The 14,427-nt window shown below is 28.3% G+C and overlaps 1 protein-coding gene across 1 annotated transcript in view; it reads left to right on the top strand.

The window, feature by feature from the left end:
• Positions 1-470: 470 nt before the first annotated feature.
• The window catches only part of LOC107453207 (gamma-aminobutyric acid receptor alpha-like), a 69,968-nt gene continuing 56,011 nt past the window's right edge, over positions 471-14,427 (top strand). Inside the window, exons 1-2 of the mRNA XM_071187536.1 lie at positions 471-583; positions 4,344-4,453. Coding sequence (XP_071043637.1) covers positions 507-583; positions 4,344-4,453 — 187 coding nt within the window. The 5' untranslated portion in view covers positions 471-506. The remainder of the gene's footprint in view (positions 584-4,343; positions 4,454-14,427) is intronic.

Raw genomic sequence — 14,427 nt, 5'->3', positions numbered from 1 at the left:
ATTAAAATAATTAGATAATATTATTAGACACACTGTAGTTTCTTAATAATTACATGATTTGCACGAGTTTATATGCAATACTTTTATATTTAAACATGGGTTTTATTCAAGAGATTTTTTATATACGTATGTACTTCCTATTTGTATTTATTTTTAACGTATTGTATTACAATGTTAACCAATTGATACAGGAGAGTAAGGAAACAAATGTGGGTTTCCTCCGAGTAAAAACAATGCGGCTGTCACCTAATAATTATAATTTTACGTCAAATCTTATAGTGTGTCTAATAATATGGACTGTAGGTCTTCTATTGTATCTAGAATAATTTTTATAAATATCCCAATATTAGTTTGTGACCTTTCATTTGTACAATTGAGGTTACGCATTTAGTGAAAATACTAAACAATTAAAAGTAAATTTTATCTATCTTATATTTAATAAACACATTGACGTTTAATACATAATTCTTCCAGGTGGAGATATGTGAGAATCTTGAAATTAGGGGATGAAAAAGAAACTGTTTCCCGTTAAACATGTTATGCTTGTTATTTACTGGTTTCTACGTGCTTATATATTAGATTGGTAAGGTTTAATTTATATTTTAGTTCAATAGTATATTAATGAATAGTTAAATATGAATTTCTAGTGGAGTTTTGCATTCAGTATCTGCCTTTTACTCTAGAAATTAGTTTACAATTTTTGAAGCAAACTGAGAAATTAAGAAACAAACATCAGCGTAACAGAAAAAATTGTAGTTTTTATTGATATTTTTTTAAAAAAAAATACTATTAATTATCATACATTAAATAAAGATGTATATATACTTGTTTTAATACTCTTCAACATAGTTATGATAATTTCAGCGAAACAAAATGCGCGTATTTCGTATATAATTATTTTCTCTTCATGTTACCTGTAGGGTCGTTTTTCAAAAAAATGTTTTTAATACATTTTTTGTACTCTAACAAGGATTACTTTAAAAATCACTAACTAACTATAGTAAGAAAATGTAAATAAAAGAATGATTAAATAAAAAAAAGGATCTAGCTAGAACGGAAGCCGCGTACATAGAAATGCTGCACTGTACTAATATAGTATGTTCATATAGTACTATAATATGTATGAGTACAAGTATATATACATTAGTACTTATTGTATCGAAAATTGATCGATACTTAATAGTGATAATGCATGTATAGCACTAATATATGAATTCTAGGTGCATTGTTAAATTTTGTGCCAATCCAAAATAAATTACTTAAAAAAAAAAATTTAGAACAAAACGGAATGACTTTTGATCTAATGATTGGATCTTCACGTTCTAGGACTCAATCTTAATGGCTAGAGGGAGTGACCTCAAGTGTGCTAATTAATAAGTGTAGACGATACCTTAAGTTACGAAATCAAACATAAAAACGTACTCTCTCTGAATAAACATACCTCTCTTACGACGGATTCGGATTTCCGATCCCCGAAATATAGGTGATGGTCGTAATATGGGAATATGATCCCAATAGTTTGGTCAGTAGAGTATTCCAAAGTTTGGACCCCTTAATTTTAATTTTACTTTTTGTGTACTTCGCTTTATCTCAAGAACTTAAGCGAATTGAAAAATTTTTGCACAACTTATAAAATTCCTTTAACCAAAGATGATTCCATGCATAAAATAAGTTTTAGTAAATATTTATTATTTTTTATTACATATTTTACTTAATAATGGTCGTAAAATTTTGAATTGTACGGTATAGATTTTTTGTATCATTTTAAAGAATATATTTTTACATGGCAAAATAAAAAATTTGGGCAAAATTGGTTGAATAGTTCCTGAGAAATCAAATTTTAAATCTCTTACTTTTTTGAAATTCAATTTTTCAGGTTAACTAATCTACTGATTTTGCTCAAATTTAGTATTTTGCTATGTAAAATTATCTGCTTTCAGATAATGCAGAAGAATGTATACCTTACAATTCAAAAATCTTTTGACCTTTATTAAATAAAACAACAAATATTTACTAAAAGTTATTTTTTGAGAGGAATTATCATTGGATAAACAAATTTTATATTTGTGTGCAAAATTTTTTCATTTCGCTTAAAAACTTCCCGAGATATAGCGCATAAAGTAAAATTAACATTAAGGGGTCCAAACTCCTGACCAAACTATAGGGACCATATTTCCAAGATTGAGGCCACCCCCTATATTTTGGAGGTCAGAAATCCGAATCCGTCAAAAAAAGGTATATTTATTCTGAGAAAGTGCTCTTTTTTTATCTGATTTCGTAACTTAAAATATCGTCTGCACTTATAAATTAGCCTATTTGAGGTCACCCCTTTTAGTCATTAGGATTAAGTCTTAGCACATGAAGATCCTATCATTAGATCAAAACTTACTCAGGGTGATCCCTTTTTAAAAAAAAAAAAATCGCAGATGAGTATATTTGAGCTATAGACGGGTGTGTGTAGAACATAACAATGTGCTATAGTAGGATTAATAATATGATTATAGTAGGATTAATTTATTGATATAAACTTAAGAAATTTACCTATAAAAGGATTAGCTAATAATTAAATTGTTTTAATATAAATTATTTTATAAATATATTGTTTTTTTTTTAACATTCTAATTTAGAAATATCTCACCAATAGTAAATAGATTAAAATAATTTCATAAAAATTCCTTAACGACTTTTTAATGTTGCTGAGACGAAGTAATCATTAAGATGTATGTAGGGTTTTAGATAAGAGATTCTTAAAGTTGATAGTCTAAAGTAGATTAAATCAAACAACATTGCGGGAATGAGATTTAGCTTTCAATAAAAAATCTTTATTAAATTGATGAAATGTGAATTTTTACAATAATTTCAAAGCTCTACTCTTATTTCACATTAAATTAAGTGTTTAAGTGTGATTATGTTTGATATTGATCTAAATATTAAATTTAATTATAATAAAGTTGAAGAAATGTAGATTTTTTTTAAAATTCTGATATTTATGCATGGAATGCTAGGCAAATGTTTCCTGATAACCCTGATAAAAAAAATATAAACTGCAGAGAACTATTTCAGTTTAATACTTATAAAATGACGGGTAAAAGACTAAAAGTTTAGTATGGTAATTCTGGTATGATCAAAGACGCATATATTAAAAATATCTTTTAATTTATAAAATGCAATAGTTTTTTTAAAAGTAAGCAAAAACTTAATTGAATTTTTTATAAAAAAAAAACAACTTATATTTTGGGCAAAATAACCGAACTTTCACAAAAAAGTAAAAAAAAAACTCCAACATTTGACAGAGTAAATGAAATTAGTTAAACTTTTAAAGAAAATTTTCACAGAATTTAAACAGCGAATTAAAAGTATTAAACTCGTATTTATTTTATTCAAACCATATTTTTCACACTTTTACTTTGACTCTTACGTAAAAACATTTGGAGTCCGAGTTTGAAAGAAAAAAGAAATTAATCAATCCTATAATATTTTTAATTTTAATTTTGTAGTATAATTAATAATTTTCACCTATAAGTTCACTACAATGACTTTCAAACCATGAATATTTCAATACAAAGATAAAAACGTAAGTTATTCTAGAAAGTTTCAGATTTAGACTAATATTTATCGTAAGTAATGAATACATTTTATTGTTTGTTGACAATACAACAGAATTAGAAAATATTAAGAATAATAAACAAAATAAGTAAGCAACAGAATAAGTCGATATGAAATTATAGTTAACTTCAGTTAGGTAGTGTACCAGCTAATCAAGAAATTACTTATAGTATTTACAAAAATCAACTTCAGGAAGAAAAAAACAAAAAAGAAAAGGTGATAGGCTTGTGCTCAGATTTAGAGACTATGAAGCAATTCTCATGAAATTTTAAAATTAGTAATAAAGTTTTTAAGTAGATAGCACTTTAGGCTGGAAAAACTAAAAAGCAATGCTCCCTCGTCAGACCAATCCAATTAAATAGATATTTACCAGTGTATAAGTAAATTAGTTCTCAGACTGCAGTGCGTTATTGTTAAAAATTGACATATCTCTTTTAAAAAGCTGCTTTTTCAGCTTGTACTAGATGATAGTGTCATCTCTTGACAGACTTTTTAATTAATTTTGAATTTTCTTATAGAAAAATTGGTTTTCTGAGCAGAATGCTGCAAACCATACAGTTTTATTTCCTTCCTCTTTTTTTAAGTTGATTTTTAAAATTGTTGGTAATTTTCGGTACATTTGGAACAGTTCTCAGATTGCAGCACGTTGTTATTAAAAATTTAAATATTTTTTAGAATGCTGTTTTTTTAGCTTGTAAGTTAATTGATTATTATAAAACGTATATTTATATTCTTAGGATCGGATCAAGCAGCGTGTTTGCTGAAGTGAGTTCAACACAGAATATTTCAGATCTGTTAGATAGTCTTCTTGATGGATATGATTACCATTTAAGGCCAGGAGTTGGCGGTATGTTTTGCTTATGTAATGCAATTAGATTCTACGTACTAAAAGTAAAGTCATTCAAAACTTTAAGACTAAGTCTTTTAAAAAGATCTTTACTCCCATTTTACTTAAAAGTCTGTTCAAATATTAATTTATTCAACATTTATTAAAAGGGGTTTTCATGCTAATACTAGAATTATACTTTGAATGATACCATGGTTAAGATTTTTAGAAATTTATATAATTAATAATTAAGACAATTGGAATAGAGAAACTGGCAATGCATTTTGTTGTATACTTGCTATTAGGAAAACAACTAATTTTTTTAAAAGTAAATAAGTCAATTTAGAATCTATTAACAGTGATGAAAAAAAAATAAATCTGAACTAATACAGAGCGAGAAAAGTTGAACTTATTTTACTTATTTATTCGTTAATGTTTTTAGAGAAATTAAAACGTTAACATGTAAAGTTTTTCTTTGAAAGCAATTTAATCTATTTCTGAAAACTTTGTTTTATGTACCATTCGGCTTATTTTTTAATAATTATTTGATTTAATTCCCTTCATTTACACTTTAAAAAGTAATGCGAAAATTTCCAAAAGTAATCTTCGTTTTTGACGAAAGAGTTTTAGTCAAGCATTAATACAAGTAAATGTTTTGAAAAATTGAAATAATTACTATCTTTACTTTATTAAAGATACAAATTTTGGGGTCAAAAGTTTATTATAATCAGTAATCTGAAGTAGTGTACTGCAAATAGTGAAACACTGTAGTTTTTTTTTCGTAGTTTTTCGTGTAGTGAGCGACTTTTTTTTAAGGAAAGTAGTGTTAGTAGCGATTCCTGGCAACTACCTTCTACGTTAGTTTAGTATTTGAACATGGTTCTACACTGTTAAAATTTTCATTCCAAAATTATGGTAAAATAACTGGCAGCTGTCTGTCCATCCGATTAGCCGTAAAGTTTACGGTAAAGGAAATTTTTTTCCTTTATGGTTTTGAATCCATTTACAAAAAGTATGGTTATAAGACCATGAATACGAAACTATACTGTTTTTTTACCATTTACTACTAGCGTTTTCCAAAAACGTAAAAATGAATTAATTATTTAACTAGACATATGAGCTTGACTTTTCGTAAGGTAATGGGTAATGGAGAGTGCCGGACACTGAAAATTCTTCATATGTTAAAGGAAATGGAGGAAATCTTGCGGTGTCAACACTTAGGACTCCAGTTCGGCCGGTCATGAGATTGACAGATAAGCCGACTCGGTTATGATATGGACACAGTTGTAAAGAACTAAGTAGATTCATTAAGTGGTTCTAGTTGGTGCGATAAAATTCTGGCTGTTTAACCGTATTAGGTGAAAGCAGTTAATAAACAGTTTTTCTCAAACTTAACCGCTTGATTACCATTTTATTTATGGTTATTAGACTGTTTTGATTAAATATGGTAAAATAACTAATCAATAAATTGTTATTTAACCACTTTTTCTGAGACATTTCTAACAGTGTAACAAAACTAATTTTTCGAATTTGATAGGTACACATTTTCGCGGGTCTGTCAAAGGCTGCAGTTTTAAGTGTTCCCGTAACTGTAAGTTAACAAGAATTGCGTATTTAGAGTCACGTATAACTAATATTTAAGATAGCCATAATGAATTTATCATTTTGGTCAGATGTTCACATGGAAGTGTACACTCGAAAAACAGTGATATTTCAAAGGAAGGAAATATATTTTTGATGTACTTAACTTCTTAGAGGAAATAAAAGAGCATTAAACACTTAACGAAATTGCAAGTATTTGATAATTTCCTATCATCTCTTAAATTAAAATTCTGTGTTTAAAAAGTTATGAGTGATGGTTAAATGAACAAATTCCAAAAAAATGTTTTTCAATAACAAACAGGCTGATGTAAACATGAATAAATATTTCTTAATTGTTCCCTTATATTTAATGTACGTCTCTTTTGTATTTAGAACCATTTTGAGAATAATGTATAAATTAATTCCTCCAGCAGTGTAAATTATACAGGAGTAAATAAATTTTTTCCAGCAAAACTTTTTTCTATAAAGTAGCAAATTATTCACTGCAATTCCAAAGTAGTTTGTAGTCACTACATTAAAAAAAAAGTAGTTGTAGTTGCTGTTAATTACATTTGTAACAAAGCAGTCGTAAATATAGTAAACTACAAAAATAATGTATTTTTCGAACCACTGACTATGAGACATAAATTAACATAATTGATTTGCAAATGCAGAATTAAACAAAAAGAGTGGAAAATAATTTAACGGTCACAAGAAATGAATTCCTGGAAACCTGTTGAGCCTGTAACCTAGAATCAAACCTGGAAATCTGCGAGTGCATATCCGTTCACACAGTGTGGACAATTTTTAAATTAGATAGAAAAGTAATGCTTAATTTTCTTGAACATTTTACAGAAAAATAAATATTTACTTTTTTTATGAACTGTAGTTTAAAACTGAATTTTGTTTATTCGACTATAGCAATAAAAACAAACAGGCGACAGACGACAGAAACTACCAGAATGTGCTAAGTTGACCCATGAATGAAAAAGCAATTTTGTCAAACATTTGAGAACAGTCATAAATCATGATTGCCTAGAACAAAGAATGATGAACAGCCAATGCTTAAAAAATTCAGTTTTGAGCTTGCGCGCTTTATTTATTATTACATCAACACATTTTTTAATATCTTAAATATATTTTTAATGTGTTTAAAATTGCGAGGATTAACAGACTTTATCGATTATTTCTAGAATAGATTTTAAGGAAATAGATGGAATAAAAAAAGAAGTTACCATTCAGCAGTAATAATACACATGCATGATAACACTTATGATGCGTAACATTTTTAATACATAACACATATTAGAATCTTAAGGTATGAATTATTGGTTACAGATTAAGGAATTGAGCAAAAAAATAGATTTTTGAGGTCAAGTTTTAGAAAAATTTGCCATAGATTTGCAATAAAAATATCTATTACTGATATACAGCTCTTGCATAAGGATTTCATAGTAGGGATAAGCCGATTTAGAATTTCCTGTGCTATTTGGTTCCACTCGTTTAACAAAATTATATTTATGACGCGGAAGGCGTCAAAGTGGTATTGAAAGCTATCAACCCACGGTTATACTTTATAGCAGTGACTCCCAATTAACCATGAGCCAACAAGTGAGTCACCCATGGTGTTGAGTCTTAGACGCTTGGAACTAAAATTATTCAGTTTTAATCCAGTACTTTCTACTGAAGGTCAAACAGTGTCAAAAATCGCATTAAAGACTTTTGACTTTGATAACTCGTTTTTAGTTTTCTAACAACGCCTAAATGAATGCAATGAAGTTATTTTCTTTACAAAAATATTTCTTTCAGAATCTTTTACTAATTAATATCTTTCAGTAATAATTCCATATCTTTTACTAAATAATTACGCATTTGCACATTATATATCTACTCGTCATGAGTATATAATAGGTGTCTATTTCCCATCACATAGATTTCTCACTATTATATTTAGAAAATAGTAGTGTTCAAAGATTTTTTTTTCTTTTTCTAGCAAAATTGATTGTTTGCACTGCTGTAAAGGTTGAGAAATAGTGCTATATAGGATTAAGGTTTGGGTACATGGTTGGCAAAAATACTCACTTTACAGAAAATATTAATTAAATGGGAACTATGTCCATGTGCATTGCCATTCATTAAAATAAAATCAGCGATAACGGAATCTCTGAAATGGAAATGATTGAATCTAAAACCCATGCTCTTTAAACTAATTTTAAACACCAATAATAAAAACCAGTAATATAAGAAATCATTCAAAAAACTTATTTATTATGCATGGTACATTTCTTTTTCGAGGTAAAATATAAAATAAAACCATGCTTTTTATTAAATTGGGTGATAAACGCGAACAGTTTAACAATTACAGGGTTGCATTCAAACAAAATTTTAACAGATTATCCTGCAATTGATACAGAATGTTGAACAATAGATTCTGCTAGAAGAAATCAATTTTCATTTGTGTCTAGTCTTTTATTGTGTCATTGATTAAGCAACTGATTGCATGATCATTATTAGTAAAGAAGAGAATGATGAGAGAAACTTCTTTTTTTTATGCTTTGACGCCCCTTAATCTTCCACAAATCTCAATCACGCTTGAATCTATTGTTCACCCCTCCATGAAATAAAAATGGTTTAGGCCCACTGATACTTTCCAGATGAAACGTGCTTGATTTCTACTCCATATGAATGCTGAGAACAGCACCTTTTTTTCTGCTCTTTCTACTTTTTATTTCTAGGACTGGGGTAGATAATACAAGAAAGAAAAAAAAAAGGATATCCATTTTCAAAAGTTATTCATCGTGTAAGCTGAACCCCGTATCTTGAATTGTCCTCTTTTAATTAAAAACTTCAGACAACAGGTATTTTATTTTATTTGAGCGACGAAAAAGATTTAAAAAAATTACAGTGGTATAGAATGAGGAAAAAAAGAACATATTTGCAACAATGAAACATTTAAGCATATTTTTTTTTAATAAAATGTTAAAGGCATGTTAAAAATATCAAGGTAGCATGTTCATTAAAAAGGATGTAAAATCTGTATAAATAATTTTTTTTCTCACTTAATTACTCGCATATTTACAAAATGAGTTTGCAAGTAATTTTTGATTTTGTATGCTGTTACTTTTTACAGAAAGCTAAAACATACTTGAAATATCTAATCAATCAATAATATTATTTAAAGTTTCATCAAAAAATAATTAACCAGGCAAATCTTTACATCATTCCAATGATAAAATATCAAAATAAAAATGTTTTGCTTTATAAAGTGCGGCTTATCTATTGCTTACAACTTAGATGGGGACCAACTTAGTTTTTGCGCTCCCTTGCATTATGTTGTGTGACGTTTAGGTGCCTTTACCGTACTACTTTAAAATTATAACGTAAAACACATCTCGCTTGCCATTGAATGGTCAAATTTTACATATAATTAGATTTTTCAACTTTAAATAAAATATTTTTTCAAAACAACGTAACGTAATTTAATCAATTTTTGATTCATTTTAAAATTTAACTGTGTATATTACTAATGTATTTTCTACTCTACTTAGGTTTTTGATCGCATTTATTGTGTTTTATTGTATGATAAGTGCTTATATATGGACATTTTTCATTTAATATATTGCCAATTTGTTGTAAATATTTGAATTAAAAATACTTTCGACTGAAGCAAATTTATCTGATAGTAATAGGCGCTGTGATTGCTCAGGGGATAGAGCGTTTGCCTTCTGATGAAGTGAACCGGGTTCGAATCCCAGGGATGGCTGGTCGATACGAATTCTGCTTTCATCTAGCACCGATCACAGTGCTAATGTAAAATGTCCTCGCTGGTAGACGGATCATGAGTTAGGCTAACCGTGGGAAGTGTTCGTGGTTTTAGTGTCTCCATTGAAGTCCTCCACGAAAGCAAATTTCTCCCAATACTTGACCCAGGATTTCTTGTCTTCTGGAATGGGTTCGAAATTACAAGCAACGTAGTTGAACATTAGTAGGCGTAAAGCCAAAAATTGGGTCGGCTGTTCAACGACGGTTACAAAATAAAATGATAGTAATACATCCTGTTCCATCGGCAAATCGAATAAAAATTTGAAAAACATTATGGTGTTTTTCAATTTGCAAATGAAACTGGCGTTATTTTAAAAAAGAAAAACAGTATATCATGGAATTTATTTTCGAATATTTCTCATAAATTTGTCACCCCTCGAAGGATGCGACAATGGACAAATATCTCTTCTTGCCCCTCCGAAAGCTACACCACTGTATAGAAACAGGAACATCATGAGGATAATGCTTAGTTGCTTAAGAATAAGGAAAATGGATAAAAATATTTTAACTCATTCGATACAATGCTTCTTATTATTATAGTAGGGACTCCACACAGAGAAAAATATTCTGGCAACAATAGTGTATTGTATGTTTAAGGTATTTCTGGTACAAAAATAACCAAAAATCTAGTAAATAAAATCAAAATATACGATATTTAAACAGTTTATTTGGTAATTTTTTTCTTTCATATGGTAACAGTTTATCTGAAGTAATTTAGTAGAAAAATACAAAACTGAAAAGCAAATTTAATCTAATAAATGAGTTTTGTGCTATGCTCTAAAGTGTTATGAAAAAATTACCAAATTTTATCACATATTATAAGATTCCATCATATTGCTAAATTTACTAAAATTATTATCAAAGTTCTTCGGTAAAAATTATTGAGCTTGGTGTTCCTATAGAGCCAGAAACATACGGTGAACTTTACCATAACTAACTCGTAGTTTTGACCATACTTTTTTCTCAGTGCAGATCATACATAATTATTTCAAGGTAGAACGAATGAAAGTAAAAAAAAATGAATTTCTAATTTTTTAGATAGGATTAAGATTGATATTTTTTCTATTTTGTGTGTATCATTTATTCTGCTTATAGGTAAAATATATAAACGTATATTATTTTTCAATCTAACAACAAAAAAGAAAATATTTTTAATGATTTGAAATATAAAGAACGTTCTTATACACTAATTTTTAATAATATCAATATCCATTTGTTTTGCTTTTTTTAATTTTTTTTTCTTGAATCATACAAAATACGGTACTTCAATACAATATGTGACTTGAAAAATTGCTTCTATTCATTTCTATATAACACATTGGTCATAAAAGGGGGGAAATATCTTTTATCCGCACACTATTAGAAATGCTAAAATGGTTAAATAACAATTTATTTAATTGTTATTTTACCATATTCGAATAAAACAGTCAAATAACCACACATAAGAGGTAATCAAACTGCGGACTATGAGAAGAACCATTTATTAATGGCTTTCACCTAAGACGGTTAACAACCAGAATTTTATCACACTAACTAAGCCCACTTAACGGAGCGACTTAGCACTTTGCAATTGTGTATAGATTATAGCCGAGAGAGTTAATCTTTCAGTCTCACAACCGACAGAAGAGGGGCTCGAGTCCCTGCTATGACACCACTTACAGATGATGATATGATATTTCCGCTACTCCCTTCAACACATGAAGTGTTTCCAATGTCCTGAACTCCAAAATGTGTGTCATGTATTCCTCAATCCCGTTACCTGACGGAAAGACTAGCACCTATGTACAGTTAAATTTATTTTTCACGGTTTTGGAACTATGCTAGTTGTAAATTGCTTAACCACAGTATAGTTTTGAATTTAGGATTTTATAACCGTACTAATTATAAACGGTATCAAAACTGTAAAGTTAAAAAATGATGGACAGACTGCTGCTGGTTATTTTGCCACAATTTAAGAATAAAAATTCTAACAGTGTAGTAATTAAAAAAAAAGAAGTTAAGTGTTGGATATTGAATCACAATTATCCAGACAAACATAATGGTGGGCGAAACACTATTGACAAAGGCATCAGAGATATATCACTAGTAAAATAAATCACTTGTAGAAAGTGACTCTTTTGCATTTGAAATAAAGTTGGGTCTGGAAATTTGTGCAAATCAACTTATAAAATAAATGAAGTGAGTCAGCTAAAAATCTTTTTTTTTTTTTTTTTTTTTTAAAAAAAAGAGCTACTCTGATGAATTGAATATGTAAGATTATATAATGTCTTAATATATATTTAAGTCATTCAACATGTTTGTTTCCTAAATTAAAGATGATATGCATGCGAGAATAATTGGTGCATTTGCTGAAATATTCCAAAAACTTTTTAAAAAAATCTTTTGTGTGTACAATTTAAACAAAGCTGCTAACTTGGGATTTAACTCTTCTGTAGTTGACTCAACTCTTGCTAAATTTATTAGAGCCAAATGTCCCCCTTCTTCAAATTCTTACTGCGGACTTGACTTAATCGTTTTCTTCCCCTGTTTTCTACAAAATTGCTAATATGATTCCCCGTTTAGGTTTAAAGTCGCTTACAGGCCTATTAACGAAATTAAAGATCCTAGTAGTGGTCACTGGGGTCACTAGATGATCACTGGGGCGTTTACCACATACCATACCAATGCAACTGCAGCTGCTTTCGGCAAACCATACATGTTTTAACATTAAAATTAGCAGAAAATGCTGCTACCAAGAATTATATAATCTACGTATCCAAAATCTTTCAATCCTTGTCACACCAGCTCATTTTGATGCTCTGTAATCTTGTTTCATTCATATAAATGTCGGTTCCATTGTTAATGACATTTTTCGCTTCGCCTTCAATACACCTAGAAATGTAACTCGTATTAATATCCCTCTATTGTCAACTCTTTTTGGCTACAACAGTTTTTCGTCTTTTGTTTTTATTTTACTTTCATAATTTTCTATTTTTTCATTGGCCACGATACAATTCATATTTTTTTCAAATTTGTTTTGTTTTTATCTTTGTCGCGTTTTTCTGCCTTGATAAAGAATGTCTGTTTTAAGCCCTTGAAATATGTCGACGTTTTCCATATTAATTTTTGAAGTTAATATAGTGTTCCAAATATGCGACTTTCATCTGTATTAATTACTGAATGGTTATTGATATTATTTATTCTTTTAACTCCTATAGTAAAACTTCTCCCTCATCCTACATTTTTACACCTTCTACTGTTAACTCCTTCATTCTTTAACTGCCTACATGTAAAGTAATGTTTCTGAAAAATTAAAATTTTTGGCAATTTTATAATATTCCAATAATATTTTATAAACTATCTTCATCGTATGGATTAATTTTAATTAAAAGAGAATCTTCACAGGAAAAAAAATATGCAGTTTCTATTAACGATCACGAAAAAAGAATATTCTCTTCTAATCATACCCTTTACTTAGAAGCAATTAACTCTTTCATCCTTATAATAAACTTGTTGATTCACATTTATCTAGAATTGATGCATATGTGTTTGAAAGTCACAAACAAAATAGTAAAACTTAGATTTATTAGAGTTCGATTTCTCAGAGTGAGCAGAAAGTGATTACTTTAACTTAAGTTTGAATCAAAATATAGTTTTAGAGAGTTTAAGTATATTTACACACCTATGGTACTTAAGTTTCTATAAAACGTTTATTTAAGCTTTGCTGATAGCACTGAAATACGACAGAAGAGCGTGTTTAATTTGTTGCAACATTTAACGAAAATAAACATATTTTATGAGTAGGTAACTAATTACCTCCTTTAACTTTGTCTCCAATTTTATCAAACTCTTTCATGTCTCGACATGAATTGCTTCATTAAAATTTAATTTAAAAATAAATTGTAATCTATCTTAAATAAGAAAACATACCCACAATGTGGGGTTGACGATTTATATATTTTTTTAGAAATTATCAAGATATTGGTTTGAAAATTTCAGTATATAAGTTTATATTAGTAAGAACAACACATTTAGAAAGTTTCAAAAGATATTTTAAAATTTAAAGAAACTTAAAGAATATAAAAATCGGAATTAAATTGTTTTTATCCTTCCTCGCGTCTGAAATATTGTTAAAATGACAAAATTCTTTCAAAATATTATATATTAGAAACTATAAAAAAATTACTGGGAGTACTTTTTCTATTTTTTACAATAGAAATAAATAACAGTAAAAGAGTAGTCAAGAACCCGCTTTTTTTGAAAAATATATCATCAGATTGTAATAAAAGATTATATGTAAATATAATACTAAATACTTAATTTAAAAGGAAAAAACTTTTCCAACAAAATGTTAAAAACATTCATAAGTATATAGTATCAAACGTTCAGCTCAATAGAATAAAAATTCATTTCGCTGGAACAGTTTGAATTTAACGAATTTGCCAAAAAGGACATTTCGAGAAAAATGGCTTTTTCTAGTTATTTGTCGCAAATTCTACTTATGAACAAGCATTTCCTTTTTAAGCATAAAATAAAAAAAACTTAAAATTAAAAAAAATAAACACAATTTTCAAAAACAAGTAAAAAATAAATAAAGTAAATAAAGGAGCTTG

The sequence above is a fragment of the Parasteatoda tepidariorum genome, chromosome X1 (genome assembly GCF_043381705.1).
Source record: "Parasteatoda tepidariorum isolate YZ-2023 chromosome X1, CAS_Ptep_4.0, whole genome shotgun sequence".
NCBI classification, from domain to species: domain Eukaryota; kingdom Metazoa; phylum Arthropoda; class Arachnida; order Araneae; family Theridiidae; genus Parasteatoda; species Parasteatoda tepidariorum.
Note: the sequence above shows the minus strand (reverse complement) of the source record. Positions and strands in the feature narration are given on the sequence as shown.